The sequence below is a fragment of the Theobroma cacao genome, chromosome 4 (assembly GCF_053813885.1).
Source record: "Theobroma cacao isolate CCN51 chromosome 4, ASM5381388v1, whole genome shotgun sequence".
Classification (NCBI taxonomy): domain Eukaryota; kingdom Viridiplantae; phylum Streptophyta; class Magnoliopsida; order Malvales; family Malvaceae; genus Theobroma; species Theobroma cacao.
Genome location: NC_142642.1, coordinates 28,266,240 through 28,283,597, shown reverse-complemented (window position 1 = coordinate 28,283,597; position 17,358 = coordinate 28,266,240). Strand labels below are relative to the sequence as shown.

The 17,358-nt window shown below is 31.7% G+C and overlaps 1 protein-coding gene across 1 annotated transcript; it reads left to right on the top strand.

Annotated features, from left to right (window-relative positions):
- The first annotated feature begins 5,428 nt into the window (after positions 1-5,428).
- LOC18601877 (uncharacterized protein At4g22758-like) lies at positions 5,429-6,797 on the top strand. Its single transcript, XM_007032967.3, has 2 exons — positions 5,429-6,103; positions 6,426-6,797. Exons 1-2 carry the CDS (start codon positions 5,830-5,832, stop codon positions 6,596-6,598), a joined length of 447 nt encoding a protein of 148 aa, XP_007033029.2. The 5' UTR covers positions 5,429-5,829; the 3' UTR covers positions 6,599-6,797.
- Positions 6,798-17,358: the final 10,561 nt, after the last annotated feature.

Below are 17,358 nucleotides of genomic sequence, written 5' to 3'. Positions count from 1 at the left end.
TCAAAAAGAACATCATTTGTTCTTATCATTGAAAAGAAGCCTATAAATATGACTAAACATAGAACTTCAGTCTACTCGAGCATTAATATGAACTCTAACATCATAATCAACTCCAAAGAAATAAATATAAAAAGTATAAAGAAAAACAGTTATTGTTGTTATAAGTACTAGTAGACAAACTAAAGCAAAGTTTCCTACACAAAATAAAAAAGAGAAAAAAATTAATATAGAGAGCCATAAAAACATACAAACTAATATATCATTTATAATAAGTGTAAGAAAAAAAAAACATGCATAAGATAATATTCTATAAAACATAACTTGAGCTTAATACTCAATAATAAATACAACAACCCTGCAAAACAAAAAGAAAATGACAAAAGAAATCAATAAGAAAAACCATGTTAGTATAGTTCTAAAACTCATAAGTTAATGTATAAAATACAAATCAAAGACCAAATCACTAATAAAATCGATCTAAAAGAACATCATTCGATCTTATTATTGAAAAGAAGCCCATCAATATGATTAAATATATAACCTGAGTCTGCTCAAGCATTAATATGAACCCTAACATCATAATCAACAAACTAAAGCAAAGTTTCCTACACAAAATAAAAAAGAGAAAGAAATTAATATACAAAGGCATGAAAGCATAGAAACTAATATATCCTTTATAATAAGTGTAAAACAAAAAAAAAAAAAACCTGCATTAACAGATTAGTCTATCTGCAAGAAACTTATATAGACAATCACATATTATATTTTAATAGGAAGATTACATTTCCAGATGAGAAAACAGAGAGAGTAATTTGAAGCCATTTTTGATACTCAATCAAGTAGCAAATTGAAGTCCAAATCATCCATGAAACAACTGAAACATAAATAGGTGGACACGAAGATCTACCAAACCATGAAAACCCAAACCCATTAGAAATTAAAATCTTAAACCTTAACAAAGAAAACAATTTTAAAAAAATTTGAAGAACATGATAACAAGGAAAACATGTAAAGCATGTAAATCGTCAATCAAATAACCAGGGAAAAATAAATTGAATGTCTAAATCCCCATAAACCCAAAACTCTAACGTGATTGTGGAAAGTTAGAAAGTACAACGGACAAGAAGGAAAGAACGAGGTAGATAGCAAAAAACCCTAAGGTGGAAAGATAGGAGGAACAAGGGACAGGAAGGAAAGAATGAGGTAGATAGCAAAAAACCCTAAGGCAGGTGAAACATGATATTGGCATGCAAGCCACCGAAGTTGATCCCATGTCAAAAGCAAACCAAACTCTAACCACACACAATAAATCCCCTGTCTTCCAAAATAACCCTTGAGAAAGCCATGTGATAAAAAGACAAAAGAGGTCTCTTAGCTAATGGGACACATGACCAATTTTAGAAGTGCTAGCTTTAAAATTATTATAGTTTTGATTATGATAAAATGATCAAATTTACTTGAACATTATTTGAGTAATTCTTGACAATTTCTTGAAATAATTTAACTCCCATATATTTGTTCCTACATAAACACAAGCTTTACTCTTGAAGTTATTGAACTATATCTATAAGCTTGTATGACTTAGGTGTATGAGTGCTTATAATTCTCATTCATTAAAGTCTAATTTAAAGATTAAAGAAAAATCTAGATGCACTCATTAAGGGAGAGTTTTGAATATCTTGTTTAATGATGAAAAAGAAAAATGAGAGAAGGAAGACTTAGTTAAATAGAGTTTGATAGGTCTTCATATTTAATTTATGTATGTGATGCTTAGTTTTGGTTTTGTTGAATATTACGTAAAGAAAACTAGATGTATTAACTAAGGGGGAGGAACTCATTACGTATAAAGATGTGAAGTATTCATTTTGAACATAGACATTGCACTCTTAATCTAGGAGTGTTTTGTCATCATAAAAAATAAAAGATAGAGAATATTGACTCTATATATTTTTGATGATAGCAAAAATTCTCATTCATTGGTGTTTAATTATATTATTTAAGTGTGCAAGAGAAAGCTTAAATTCATTAATATATTTGGTATTTGAAAGCAAGTCAAGATGCTTGTTCAGTTGCAAGATTGGTTAATTGATTAAACAAGCAAAGAAGAAAGAGTTTTAATGAAGACAGATTAGTCTTAACCGATTAACACAAATCCTTAATCGATTAAAGCAATTTTGGGTGCTACACTAAAGACAGACAAAAAGATCTTAACTGGTTAACACAAGATCAATCAGTTAAGCAGGTGTTGGATACAAGCAGAAGCTTCATAGTCGGTTAACTAAATGAGTTAGCTAAAGTACAAAAGTAAAGATCTAAAATGAAGGCAGTCAAATTTGTGAAGAACAATTCAAGAAGTCTTGGATGATTAATATATCTCATGGCTGTTTAAGGGAAATGGAAGATCAGTGTTACCAAGCTAAGAGAAGAATTAATCAAACAAAAAAGGTTGATGAAGCTGGTTACTCTAGAAACAGTAAGCTCTTAATCGATCAAAGTCTTTCTTAACCGATTAAAAGAGTAAAGGAGATTGTAAGACAGAGAATACTTAATCGACTAAGAAGTATAGTTAGCCAACTAAAAGCTCATCGAAAAATTTGATTGCAAGACATAGAAGACTTAATCGACTCAGAAATATAATTAGCCAGCTAAAAGCTCATCGTTAGAGAATTTGGTTGCGAGATAGAGAAAACTTAATAGACTAAGAAATATGGTTAGCCAACTAGAAACTTACCGTCAAAAAATTTGAATTTAAGCACAAAAGGACAAAATAACGGCAAAAAACACCTAGTTTCTATCTCCAACGGTCAGAAGTGATTTTGCAAGTATTTAAAGCCTCTCCAATAGTAAAAAATCAGATAGAGAAGTTATCCAAAGTGATTTTGAGCTTAGAAGACCAAAACCTTCTTTTCACATTTGTATTTCACTCCCATCCTTTGAAAAAGTGTTTGAGCTTAACTTTGTACATCTTAGATTAGCTAAGTGATCGTTTGTACTTTATCCTTTCTTCATTTCTTATTTACTTAGATTGTGCAAGGCACTCTAAGAGGTAGATCAAGCTTGGGTTAGCTTGGTTGTTGTTATAGGTTCTAACTTAGCTTTGAAAAAGTTAGTTTTGGGTTTTGGTTGATCTCAGGAAAAACTATTGTTAAAGGTTGTGGTTGAGCTTGTGAAAAACCATTGTAAAAACTTGGTGGAAGCTTGGGCATTCTACTGATTTTAGTAAATTGGTTTAAAAGTCCTTGATTGGGAGATCAAGATAGTAGATGTAGGTCAAGGGGACCAAACCACTATAAATCATTGTGTTTCTGTCTACCTTTTTTTATTTTCTTCTTGCTTTTAACACTTAAATAATTCCTCAGCAAGCTTTAAACTTCTATTTTCAAATTCTGTTAATAAGCTCTTTACTTAAAAGGAATTTTAGTGTCATTCAAAAAATGCTATTCACCTCCTCTCTAGCACGCTCTTTGGGACCAACAAGAAGTCCCTTTGGGGCTTCTTTTTATATAGAGTTATTGATTATACGTAAAAAGTAGCCAAAATATTTGAATACTATGGCAAGGGTTGATGCTTGTTTGTTTCCATTAATCTCTTGGATGAAAAAATTGATACCAAATCCTCCACAGAAATTCTCACCTTCAAATAATTCAACTTTGTCAATTGATCACTTTTAAGTTGAAAATTTTCTCTTCAATTAACCTTGTGCCAACTCCACTTCCACTTGGTTTTCCTTCAACCTGTTATTTCACTTCTCAAGACCGATCAACTGATCAAACATGTAGAAGATTTTCAAATTTTGAGTAAGCTCTCTTGATCACAAGGTATGTCTATGATCATGCCAGACAAAAATTGACATTCACTAATAAGCATTTCACCAAAATGTTCCAAGGGGAACACCCAGCTTTCGACAACTTCTAGGTTTTAAGTATATAATTCTTGACAAGAGAGCATGGGATTAGAAACTTCGAAGTGCCAAAATCCTACATATTTTGGTAACCCCAAAAATTTCGTTCGTGTAAGAACCTAGCTATAACATCTCATGATGCCTCTTCCTTTATGTAGTAATCATTGCACTTTGTATACATATTTTTTTTATACATAGAAGACATTTTAAAGGGTAGAGAAGAAAGAATTCCAATCTTAAACTTCAATTTTATTAATAAGAGGCAACAACGATTAGGCTAATTCATTTTTATTTGTACTTGTTTCATTAGTTGTCTTCTTATGTCTGTTAATTTATGTATATTCTATATTGCAGACAAATATGTTATATGAATCAAATTCAAATATATTGGCAAAAAAAAAATCAAATTCAAATATGGCCCTTAATTTGTGTAGCTAAGAATAGTTAAAGAGATCACTGGCTAAGCAAAGGGCCATATTTGAATTTGAGTCATGTAACACATTTGTTTATTCTAAATAGTCCACATAAATTATTACATATAAGAATGCAAAGAAGTACAAATGCGTTAGCCTAATCTTGTTCCCTCTTATTAATAAAGTTGAGATTTAATATTTGAATTCTTTCTTTTCTACCCTTTAAAATTTCTTTTATATATATATATATATATATAGATAGATAGATAGATAGATAGATAGATATACACAAAATGCACTGATTACTACATGGAGGAAGAAAGAGAGAGATAGAGCTGTATATCAAGCCTCCAACTTCAATATGAACCACTTCGATTTAAGTGAACCCTTCAATGTTAACCATGCTGAACAATCAGTGTTACTGGCCATCGGAATTGCTAACAATTGACTTTTTTTCTTCTTTGCTACATAATGCTAACAAATAACTTGAATTGATTTAAAAGATATACATGTATACATAATAAATAACTGAAAATATCACGTCCAATCCAACTGATTCCCTATTCTTTTATGGAGCCGTCAATTTTAAGGGTATATAAACCCTTGGGGTCTATGAGCTAAAAGAATATGTTTATTACAAGTACAAATATTTTTTTTGTCAAAATGAACAAACTGGATTGGTCAATCACCAGAGATAAAAATTAAACATTTTACAAGTAAGTCTACGTGTTTGAAGCATTGAATTATTGAGTTAATTTACGGGTTTAAGAATTTTTAATATCCGTTATTAATGTCATAGCTAGATAATAATTCGTACTAATTTATTACGAGAAACTATTATCAATACAATAATTAGAGAAAAAAGGTTAAGAAACAAATTCAATGATACAACTAAAAGAAGTCAAATAGATGAGCAGAAGGGCCACGCCAAACCAAAATTGAAATTGGAAAAGGCATATGATAGGAGCCAACCACCTCAAAACCCAGAACCAATCAATGCATATAAACTAAAGAAAATAATAACAAAAGAGCTTTGGGTTTTTTTTTTTTTTTTCATCTCTGTACGCAAATATAGACAAAAACTGACACCTAGATTTCCTTTTTGTACTTGGTATTCTTCTTCTTTGTCCAAATCCCTTACCTTCTCTCCTCCAAAACCCCTATTTCTCTTCTTCACTCCCTTGGGTACTCTTCAAAATAATATTCTTGTATGTTAGAAACCATCTATATATCTTTGATGCAAGTTTTTATTACTTCCTCCCTTTCTCGCAAGGAATCTGCGTGTTTCTTACACGCGTTGTCCCCTTCTTCCTTCGGTCCTCCCGAACAAGGCACCTGGTATTATCGTTGCCTTGGCCTTGACCCTTAAACCCCCTCCAACCCGTTCTTTTTTTCCTCTCTCTCGCTCTAAATACTCTCTTTTCTTTTATTTATTTTTTCTTTTTCTCTGAATTAGAACCTCACCTTTTATCTTCCTATACGTTTTTCAAAAGAAAAAGAAGACTAATTAAAAAGATGATGAAGAGGAATGTGCATGAGAAAATGATGCCACAAACGCATAAGAAGAAGGGAAATGAGAACAAGAATGTGAAGAAAAGCACCAGGTTCTTGATTACTATCAATGTTCTTGGCAGTGCGGGGCCTTTAAGGTTCTTGGTGAATGAGGATGATCTTGTTGCTGCTGTTATTGATGTCGCCCTGAAATCTTATGCTCGCGAAGGCCGCCTTCCGGTTCTAGGTTTAGACCCCAACAAGTTTCTTCTCTACTGTGCAAATGCAGGGTCAGATGGTATATATGCTTACATACCCTTATTTTAGATTTTTGTTCGTTCTTATTTATTTTATTTTTTTTAACGTATCAAACTTTAATTCTCAACTCTCTTTAAAGAACGGTATAAAAACAATCACTTGGCCACAATTGTTCGTTATGATCGTGTTATTCCAGTATTTCTTTGTCTTTTTCTTCTTGTTTTTTTTTTTTTTTGTAGTATTTGGTGATATCAGAATTTACCCTCTTTTGGTCAAGAAATTGTAATTTTTTATCTAATAATGGTTTTTATGTGGGTCATTTTTAACTTTTTTTATTTTAATTTTGGGTTTCTTTTCTTTAGCTTTGAGTCCATGGGAAAAGATAGGATCTCAAGGAAGAAGGAATTTTGTGCTATGCAAGAAACAGGTGCAGCCACAGATGACTGAAGCAAGGTCTGAGATCATAGCACAAAAGGGTAGTGGTTGGAAGGCTTGGCTCAACAAATCCTTCAGTTTCAAGATTTTGTCTCATTAAGATTAATATAATCTTTCTCGTGAGAAAATTCTGTTTATTATCTAAAAGGGTCAGACCACGGTTAAATCCATAATCTGGCCAGATACGAAGTGTAATAGTAAGTTCTAATGCTTTTGAGGTGGAAAACGTATTTAGCTATCGGTATATGTTCTCCTTGTAAATAATTGAAATAATATGCCCCCATGCTGTACTCTGGAAAGGAATGGCATTTTTCTTTTCTTTTCTTTTTTAGCTTTTACATTCCAGTTGTTTTTACTATTCTTTTTTTCTGTATTGGTTGCTCTTTCCTATGAAAGTGATGGTTGGATAGATGATGAGTATGATGACAATCTTGGAACTTAATCAATGTGTGGACATGAAAATAGGAAAAGTAAATAACTAGCTAAAGAATCTGGGAAGCTAAAAGAATAAGAATAATACTTTGTCCAAGACTCAGAGGCTTATGTTCATAGGTTGGTACTGTCTCTTTGAACAGATTCTACTGGGGGAGAACCTATATTATTACTATGTCAGCAAAATTCATATTCATTTAGGATTTGCATAAATTTTGATGTATTATCAGTCTGTAACATCTTGTCAACTAAAGATATGTCATTCTCATCTTGTTAATAGATAAAGTTAAAATTTAAGAGATCTATCTAAATTAACAAAGTTGTCCTCGCCTCAAAAAATCTTATAAATATTTATGATCTCAAAATTTTAACTTTAAAGTTTATTTATTGATAAACTAGCAATATATATTACAATTATATTATAAAGAATTTATATTTTTAGTGGTGCATCAAATTAACATATCGAAATATATTATTATATTATATATATGCACGAACTTCAAAAATATATTTTTGAAATTTGTTAAATTAATTATTTTAAGATTTTTGTTTGATGCACTGACAGCGTATATAAGCTATACACTGTCAAGACACCAAAATATAACACCTCATTAATAAGATAAAATCAGAATTCATTAGGGACCTAAAATTAAAGATTAAAAAGTTTTTAACATTTAACGAGGTAAAAAATTAAAATTTTTTTCTCTCTCTAAAACCTCTTCCATGTTTCTCTCTAACCCTTCGATCTCAAAATTTTTTACAAATCTTCCATGCCTCTCTAAAAAGTCTTTAGAATCTTGTTTTTCTTCTTTTTGGTTTAAGGTTGTTTTATTCTTTCGGGGTTTAAAGTGCAAAGGGGAATAGTAACTTTCTCTCTAAACTCTAATCCACCTTTCCCTCTAACCTTTCTCTTGTTCTTTTTAAACACTCAAAAATTTATTCAAGTTCAGCTTTACTTTATATGTGATTGATTAAGATTTGAAATCGACAATGAAATTTTCAACTTAGTGTGTGAGATTTGAGATTGAGAGTTTTTAGTATATATTCTAGTTATTGATTCAATTAACTATTTTCATAGGATTGTAATGGGGTATTACTTTTTATATGTTTTATAATGAAAGAACTCATGGATTGATTTTTTTTGAAGAGTACTCATGGATTGATTTAACAATCTTGATTCCTTAAAACATGAGACATGCAAGATTTTTATTTTGATTAGTTCCTATGGTATTAGACATAAGTTAGGTATGTTATACTATTTCTGCAATCACCCTAGATCTAGATCTAGGAACAAGTAGAGATGATAATAGTGCAAAGGGTAAGAACTCATGGAAGAGAGTTTAGAGAGAAAGTAAAAACTTTTAATTATCAAAAAAATTTTAATTATCCTCTCTCTTGAAATTGCATAATTTTATCAAATTTAATCCTAATGGAAGAGGAAGAGAGAAGAAGATAATTGAGTTGGAGAGAGATTAAAAAAAAAAAAAACAAGAAAAGAACAGTTGAAAAGAAATTGGAGAGAGGAAAAAAAGATTTTTTTTAAATTATTAATATTTAGTTTTAAATCCCTAATGGATTTTAATTTTACCTCATTAATGAGGTGTCACATTTTGGTGGCTTGACAATGTATATGAAGATATACACTGTCAATGCATCAAATATAAATCCATTAGTTTATTTTTACTAAAGTAAACTTTTCTAAATCGATAATTTTCTTATTGAATTAAATATTGATTAATTTAAATATTTATCTATTTCCATCCATTACAAAAAAACACGCTATCACCAACGAAATTCATTACATCGATGAAAATCTGTCAATAATTGCCAATGGATTGCCGATTGAATGAAGATGACTCAATGGTTAGGAGATTATAGACGAAACAAACCAAAGAAATTTAACGACAAAAATGAGTAGTCGATATTGACTTGCCCTAAATAAATAGGAATGATGCAAATTACCAACTAAAAATTCCATCAGTAATTTATTTTACCTACGAAATTACCGATTGAATAATGTTGGTTGATCGATTACCATTTTACCCACCGAATATAGGATCGGTAATGGGTGTTTATGGACTTTTGAATTTTCATCGGTAATTCAAAAACTAAGAGTCCCCACAAGGCCTATTATCTTCCTTATTTCACTTTCTTTTCCCTCATTTCTCCCTCACCCATCCTCGATGTCATTGATCCTTCCTTGTATCGTCGATCGACAAACCCACCACCCCATTGCCAACCATAACGAACCCTGCCACTGACCGAATCCTTGCTTGCCTTTTTCTTTTTTCGCCCACCCCCTTTTATGTCACCGACCCCTTCTTTGCCTTCCTTGTGCCCCAATCAATAAACCCACCACCCCATCATTAATCCCTCCCTCACTTCTCTCTCTTCTCTCTCTTTGGTGTGCCACCTCTTCTTCCTCGATTGGTACTCATAAAGTTAAAAAAAATATTTAATTTTGTAATGCTATTGTTATTTAATTTGTATTATTGTTGTGGTATAATTATGTTATTGTAATATATATTGTTGTTTTTGTAGTACTTTTGTTTGTGGTACTCGAAAGTCATTTAGTTTGTCACATATAAATTTATAAGCAAACTTAATTGATTTTTATATTGAGACAATATCTAATAATAATACTATAAGTTGTTAATAAGTAAAATAATATTATACTCTTATAATTAATTGTGCTTAGAGGTGTCAATATGGGTTGGCTTGGCTCAACCCGGCCTAAACCCTGGTGGGTTAAGAAAATGTGGGTTAAGTCAAGCCAACCCATTTTTTACATAGGCCATCAAAATTTCAACTTAGCTCACCTCTTGCTAGCTCATGGGTCGGGCTAGGCCAGCCCATTTCTTTTTTAAAAAAAAATTCGTTGTCACAATTTTACTTAACAAACTCCCTATCAATAAAATTGTTTCATGATTAAATCTATAAATTGAATAATAAAAACATGTTATAAACAAATAAATTACACCAAATATAAATAAGAAAATATATAAATTACATCAAACATAAATAAAGTTTCAATCTTTAACACAAACTACAATCCCATAAATATAAGTATTTAACCAAATAAATAGAAACTTCAAGACTCATTTATATCCTCTTCAATCCTCATCCTCAAGCAAAACATTTGAATCTTGTTTGGACAGTAATGATGTCTCAAGGTCTGAATCATTATCAATTTATCATCTAATATTTATTATCATAAAAGAAAAAGAGATAATGAGTTTCAATCTTAATTAAAATTATTAAGAGTTAATATTTGATGCATTGACAATGTATAGCTTCTATGCTGAAATACTCCATACTTTGATATAGTGATAAATAAAGTTGATCGAATGCAAATTGAGGTCAATTAAAATGTTTAAAAGTGATAAAAGATGAAAGGAGTAGTTTAGGATAAAATATTTCGCAAGTGAGAAAATAACAATAAAATAATAATAATTTTATCGGAGGAGAATTTGTGAGATAAAAGGTGATTCAGAAGTCAAGTGAGGCATAATAAGGTATTTCAGGTACCAAGGAGACAAGATAAAAATTTTAAAATATTAATATTTAGCCGGATGTCGAAATTAGTCAAGAAGAAGGATCATATGGTTGATCCAAGTGGGGGAGAAGATGACAAGCTCGACTCTATAAAAATATTTGTCATGACATACATGTGATGGATAGCATGTTTGCATGCTAAGAGAGTCCCGAAAAAAAAATTTACAAAAGTCAGTATTGTACCTAGAGGTACAACAAAGTTGAGTTAAACCTCGAACTAGATCAAATAGAGAATTTACGATGAAATTAAGAATTTTAATATCCCAGAATGGTTTAATATGGTAATTCGAAGTTCGAGGATCAATTTGGAGTCAAACCAAAATTTTCGCTATCTAGGGGCAAAATGGTCATTTGCCACTTGAGGATAAAATGAGAATTTTTAGAAAATATTTTTGGCCCCATTTGACTTATTGGAGTAAGATTTGAAGTTTAGAAGTGAAAAATTTTAATTTCGGTATAATTTGGAGTAAAAGGGTAAAATGGTAATTTTGCCATCCGAAATCGAAAATTTAATTTTTGAAAGGATTTTGATCAAATTTAATTATTTGGAGTGTGAAATGAGTATGAGGAGTGAAAATTATGCATTATGGCAAATTTTCAATTTTTTGGGTAAAAATGTAATTTTTGAAAAGTTCGGGGGTAAAAGTGTAATTTTAAAAAATTTACTCCACCAAAACTTTGGAAAAATCTGAAAATTTCACTTAAGACTTGGATAAGTCAAAGGGAATGCATGGTGAAAAAAAAGTAGGACAAGTGGATGGCTAGAAAAAAAAATGCATTAATAAAATATTCAAAATATGAATAAAATAATATTATTCATTAAACAATAAAAAGGCATAAAAAAATCAGCCCATAACCCATTCTTCTTCTTCAACATTCGGCCAAGCAAGAAACAAGAGAGAGAAAGGAGAAAATAAAACCCTAGCCAAGAAATTTAAAGGGAAAATAAGTGAAAATTCAAAAATCAAGTGAAAAAAATGTAACATTTCTTAAATTTGTCTTGTGCTTTACCTTTCCCATGCATTTCCCATCATTTTCCATGGTTGAATCATGTGATTTGAGGATGATTTCAATTCTGGTCATATGGGTTTAGAGAGAGAAAGTTGTTAGATAAATTTGATTTTAAGCTATGTTAGTGTTTAGTGTTTGTTTAGCATGTTTATGAGTAAAATAACAAGAAAAATATTTATATTCTCCATGAATTTCTCTAAGCCGAATCTAGCCAATGGTATGTGAGGATGAGGTTGACTTTATTTTAAGAGAATTGGGTGGAAAAATGATGAATTATGAGGTTGGAAATTAAATGAGAATTTTCGGTGCAATAAATTGAAATTTTTACCCACTAGGGGTAAAAGCGTAATTTATAGTCCAAACTGATAAATTGGATGAAATTCACAGTCATTGAGGTATTGTGGATATAATTGAAAATTGAAATTGAAATGGATGGAATTGGAGTCGAATTAAGGATTTTAGGAATTTACACCGTGTATAGGCAAGTTAGGTCGGACACCGCAATTAAGCGATTGTCTAGACATTTCAAATCTTATCTAGTGCATACGCATGGATAAGAGCCTGAAATAATTTATGATAAATTGACACAATTTATTGAATTTTGTATCATGGATTATGGATAGGTGGTGAGTCAATTGTTTCGGGTAAGAGACTGCACCCGAGGGCGAAAGATAAGAGTATTACTACTCCTAATATTGTGAGTGAACTTATTATCGTCTTAATTATCTAGAGTAGTTTTATACAATTGTGTGATTTTATGAAAAATGGGTTTAAATGGTAAATTACTATGTTTTAAGAGAAATTGTAATTTTATAAAATAATTTTATAAATTTTCTGAAAAATCGAATATTGGTTTTGAAAATAGAGTAATTGGAGACTGCTAGTTTGTGTTGCAAATTTATGGTTTTAAATTGAATGGCTTATGACAATATATGAGCATGAATGACTAAACTGATTTTGGTGTTAGAATTATTTATACTGTGTATTCAGCCTTGAAAGGCTAGGTTGCGATAAATTGCCATGTCATGCTAGAATGAATTTTATTGATTGGTGGATTATATATTAATTATTTACTGCAGAGGGAGTTCCGTGGACTAGCCTATTAGAGGGGCACGGTAAACTCTATTATATTATTACCTCGAACGGAGAGGCGCGTAGAGTATCTCCTAGGGTAAAGCTTAGGGTTCACTTCACGCCAAACCACCACGTGAAGGGGAACTCAGCCAACGCCAAGGAATGGCTATGTTTTCAAAACAAAAACATGATTTATGTGAAATGTGAATTTTAACAGCCTTGGCGGACTCGGTTAGATGCCCTGCGCAAGGTATCACCGAGTATGAGTTTTGGCACGAGCCAAAGTTTTAAGAAATTAAAAAGCCAAGTTGATTACTCGATTTATATGGATTGATTTTATTTGGTTGAAATGAACTGAAAGGTAATGAAATTACAGTATGATGATTTATTTTAATTATCTCAATTTACTCGACTTTAGATAGTTTAGATGGTATCTGTTTACTCACTGGGATTTTATAATCTCACCACCCTCATTTCTTCACATTTCAGGCTCGGGGAATTCCATAGTTAGCTGACTTTGACAAGGACCTTCATTTGGACTCGAATCGGTAAAAGCTGTAGGTTTTCAGCTTCCGATGCATTTTGGATAGATGTGGGCTCACGTGTCACTGTAAAAAAAATTTTATGCTTTGGTTATTTGCTTTATAGTATATATGAATATAATTATCTTTTACGCTATAAGAATTATGTACCGATAGTTTTATGAAAATTATTTTACAAGAAAATAATTTATTTTATTGAATATTTTTTATTATATTCAAATGGTCAAATTTTCACTTCAAATGAACGTTTTAGTTACTTAATTTTTTTTAAATCATTAAATATATATTTTGAGCTTACCTACTACATTTTTATCAAGTTTCGAGATTTTCGACAAAAATGACAAAAAAGCCCTTGTGAGCAAAAAAAATGTTATGTTATGATTTGGAAATGATTTGTAATCCTTCGTATTTTGATTATTTGATAACTATTGCTCACCGGGGAAGTGCGAAAGCTGATACGAGAGCCTTGCGAGGTTTCGATCGACATTCGGGGTGAAGAATGTTTGTTGAGGCTTCGTGACGGTTGTCACGGGCTCGATGGGGAGTTCCGGGTCGTGACATATGCACTGTCAGTTCACCAAAATATGACACCTCATTAATGAGGTAAAATAAAAAATCTTTAAGAACTAAAAATTAAATATTAAAAAGTTTATAATAATTAATTAAACAAAAAAATATTTTCACTTTTTATCTTTCAGATAGTCTTTTTCTTGTTCTCATATATATCTCTCAAACTCCATCATCTTCTTCTCCTCTTCTTCCATTAAAATTAAGTTTTGCAAAATTCTACAACTTCAAGAGCAATTTAGATTCTTTTCTTATTCTTTTTTGAGAGATTGAAAAACAAGATTTAAATATATAAAACTTTCATGCAAAAGTTTATTAAGTTAATAATTTTGCTTCTAATTAACAAGATTAAGCCAAAACATGTTCTTTTCTTAGAAGCCATATCACACTTTCCTTTCTCATGGTGTTGCAAATGGAAATTCATGTAGTTGATTTTCAAACTCTTGTAAAATGGTTAGTAACATCCCATTAAATTGGATTGATTTTCATTTAAAATCTTGAAAACGTGAGGTTTAGTTAAAAATTATAATGTTTATATAACATTTCATATGAACAATGATTTTGGTTTAAATACCAAAAAACATGTGATTTACTTTAACATCTCAAGTTTAAATTTATTAGCATTTTGGGTTTTAGTAAAATGTTAAAGTAACACCTTAAAAGAATTTTAGTTTTAATAGGTATTAGGAGTTTTCTGAGTGCATTCTAAGGGAAAAAAAACCTAAATGCCTGTGGAAAAAGAACAATTTTGGACTTAATGTGTTATTTATAAGTGTCGCAACGTGCAAGTCCGGGAACCCGACCGCTAGACGTGGTTAACTTGGAGAGTCGTCACCATTCTTTTTTGTTAGGTGTGATTGGCCACCTGATGAATTTGTTCTATTCAACGAGATCTTAAATTAATTTTAAATTCGTCAAAAGAATGATAAACTGGTTTACGTGCTCTTATTTAAAATTGGGTTCGAGAGTACAATTACGCATAGGGAAAGATTAGCACCCCTATAACGCCCGTTCTTCGAACGATACCATTTAATCATGCATTATCCTAGCCCATTGATTTATTTTTATGTTCCCTTAATTATTATTTATTAAAATATTTTATTTAATTTTACGAGTTTGACGCACATGTGATGCAATTGTGTAATGCGTGGCATAATATTGAGACAATGCCAAACGAACACCTTTTATTGAGGATATTTCTTGAATCCGCCCATCATGTTGGTGGGATTCGGGATGTTCTCTCACCTAGGGAATTATCCGAGAAAGTTACCTTCGCAAATTCGATGAATAAATCCCATCATCGGGGTTATCATATGTTTTTCTTTAAAAATAATGTTTTCGTGAATATGAACCTATTACGAGCAAAAGCCTTTTTATTAAAAATGTTTCTCGAGCCTTCCCATCATACTGGTGGGACCCGAGGACATCCTTTCACCTAGGGAGCTTTCTGAGAGAAACTCGCCTTCGCAAGATCTTCGAAAAAATCCCACCATCGGGACTTAACTCGTGGACAAAAATATCTATATGCCATGATTTGCATGATGCAATAAAGATATATGCTATGTTTATGAAGTTTATTTTTATTATTTATTTTTATTTATTATATATTTTTTGTTATTTATTTTTTTATCTTTTTCATTCTAAGTTTCTCTTATATTTTCCTTTTTTGTAATTAGATACATTATAAATTATTTGTGATTCTATGTTATCTTGGTGAAACAAAATTTTTATTTATTTATTATTTATTTATACTTTTTATCATATTTTTTTTATTTTTGACTAATTTTTTTAAGTAGTAAAATTTTATTTATTTAAAATAAAAATCTCGAAAACTCAAAATCGAGGCCCTCCCATCGTACTGGTGGAGCCTTAATTCGTATTCCGAATCTAGAAAAAATTAACCCAGGATTGCGACCCTTCGCGTTCCGACCGATTATCCCATCATCGGTATCATCCAAGTAATAAGCTATTATTTTAATTAGTGACTTTTAAGTAAAACTAAAAGCATAGCTTTTAAATTTAGAGACCTAATTAAAACTAGATAAAAAATAAATAGCCCAATAAAAATAATAAACAAATAACCCAAAACTAAACTAAAAAAAAATTAAATGGCCCAATAAGCATCATAAACAAATAGCCTAATAGTAATCCAAATAATAAGGTCCAAAGGAGTCCATACCAAACTTGGACTATTGAAGCCCAACGTCCAAGGAACCCAATAGCTCCCTTTGGGTTTGGCTCGACCCGCTTTAGTAGTCTCCCTTAAGGTCCAAAATGGCACCGTTTCAAGCACTTAGGAAGAGTCTTTTGAGTTCTCCCACAACTACACCGTTTTGCCTCCAAGCCTTAATATATAAACCATTTTTTTCTCTTCTCTCCCCATTTTCTTCTTTCACTTTCTCTCTCTACGATGGCAGTTCTCTATCCTCTCTCTAACCTCCCATCCTCTCTTTCCTTCCTCTCAACCGACCCACCGACAGCATGGAAGCGTTCCTTTTACTCTCTTTTACCGTCGATCGAACTTCTCCCCACTGCCGCTCACTCTTCTTTTTCTCTTGTTGCCTGAATCGAGCTTTGCTCCCTTTGTTGGTGCCACTTAGATCTCCTCTCTCCGCCTCTTTCCTTTCACCGACGGCAAGGCCAAACCTCTTTTCTCCTAGGTGACGACGAACCGAGCTTACTTCCTCCTAACCGACGACAGCAGAAAACCCCAAACTTAAGCACCCCACCGGCGGCACAATACCTCCTCCAAATCTCTCTAAAAATGAGCTACCAATCCTCCAACCAAACCCCCTCCCTTTTCACTCATTGTATTTTTTTTATTTTTTTATTTTGGTTGTGGATTGTGATTTTTGATCTTTTGTTATTGTGGCTAGGGTAGTCTGCTGGTAGAAAACTAGGGTATTTTGGGTTTGCAGGTCTCGGTTGTTTGAAGAAAAAATGAGATTTTTTATTGATGAATTTAGTTTTTTTTTTGTTTTTACAGGATTGGTGTTTTTTTTTGGATCTAGCTTTCTCTGGTTTTTCAAAATCTGCACCCCGTTTTTTTTTTGCAAGTCGTGAATCTTTTAAAAGCTAGGTTGTCCAAAAATTTAGACCACCCGGTAATGGGGTTCTAGCACCAAGGAGTTGGTGGCCAGAACCCCATCACTCATGGTGGTTGGGGGAAAGGATGGTTGGGCTTACACCCAGCCATTCTTTTTTTTTTTCATTATTTTATTTTATATTTTTTTATTATTTTTTTGAATTTTTTTTAAAATGGGTGTCTACAATAAGCAAAATTGTTGACTAAATAAAATTATACTAATAAGATTTATTTATTTGAATCTTGTTTTCTCAATTTCTAAAGAATAAGAAAAGAATCTAAAAATGACTCTTTGTCACGACCTGGAACTCCCCATCGGGCCCGTGACAACCGCCACGACTTCCCGATAGGCACTTATTACCCCGAATGTCGATCGAAACCCTGCAAGGCTTAGCATCAGCTTCCGCATCTCTCCGGTGAGCGACAGTCATTAAATCTCGCATTTCAAGAAATCATAAGTCGTTTCCAACTCAAAACAATAAAATATTATGTTTTAGCTCACAAGGGCATTTTCGTCATTTTTCTTCAAAAACACCAAAACCTGCCAAAAACATGGTGTAAAAGCTAAATATGTTCATACATACTTTAAATCAA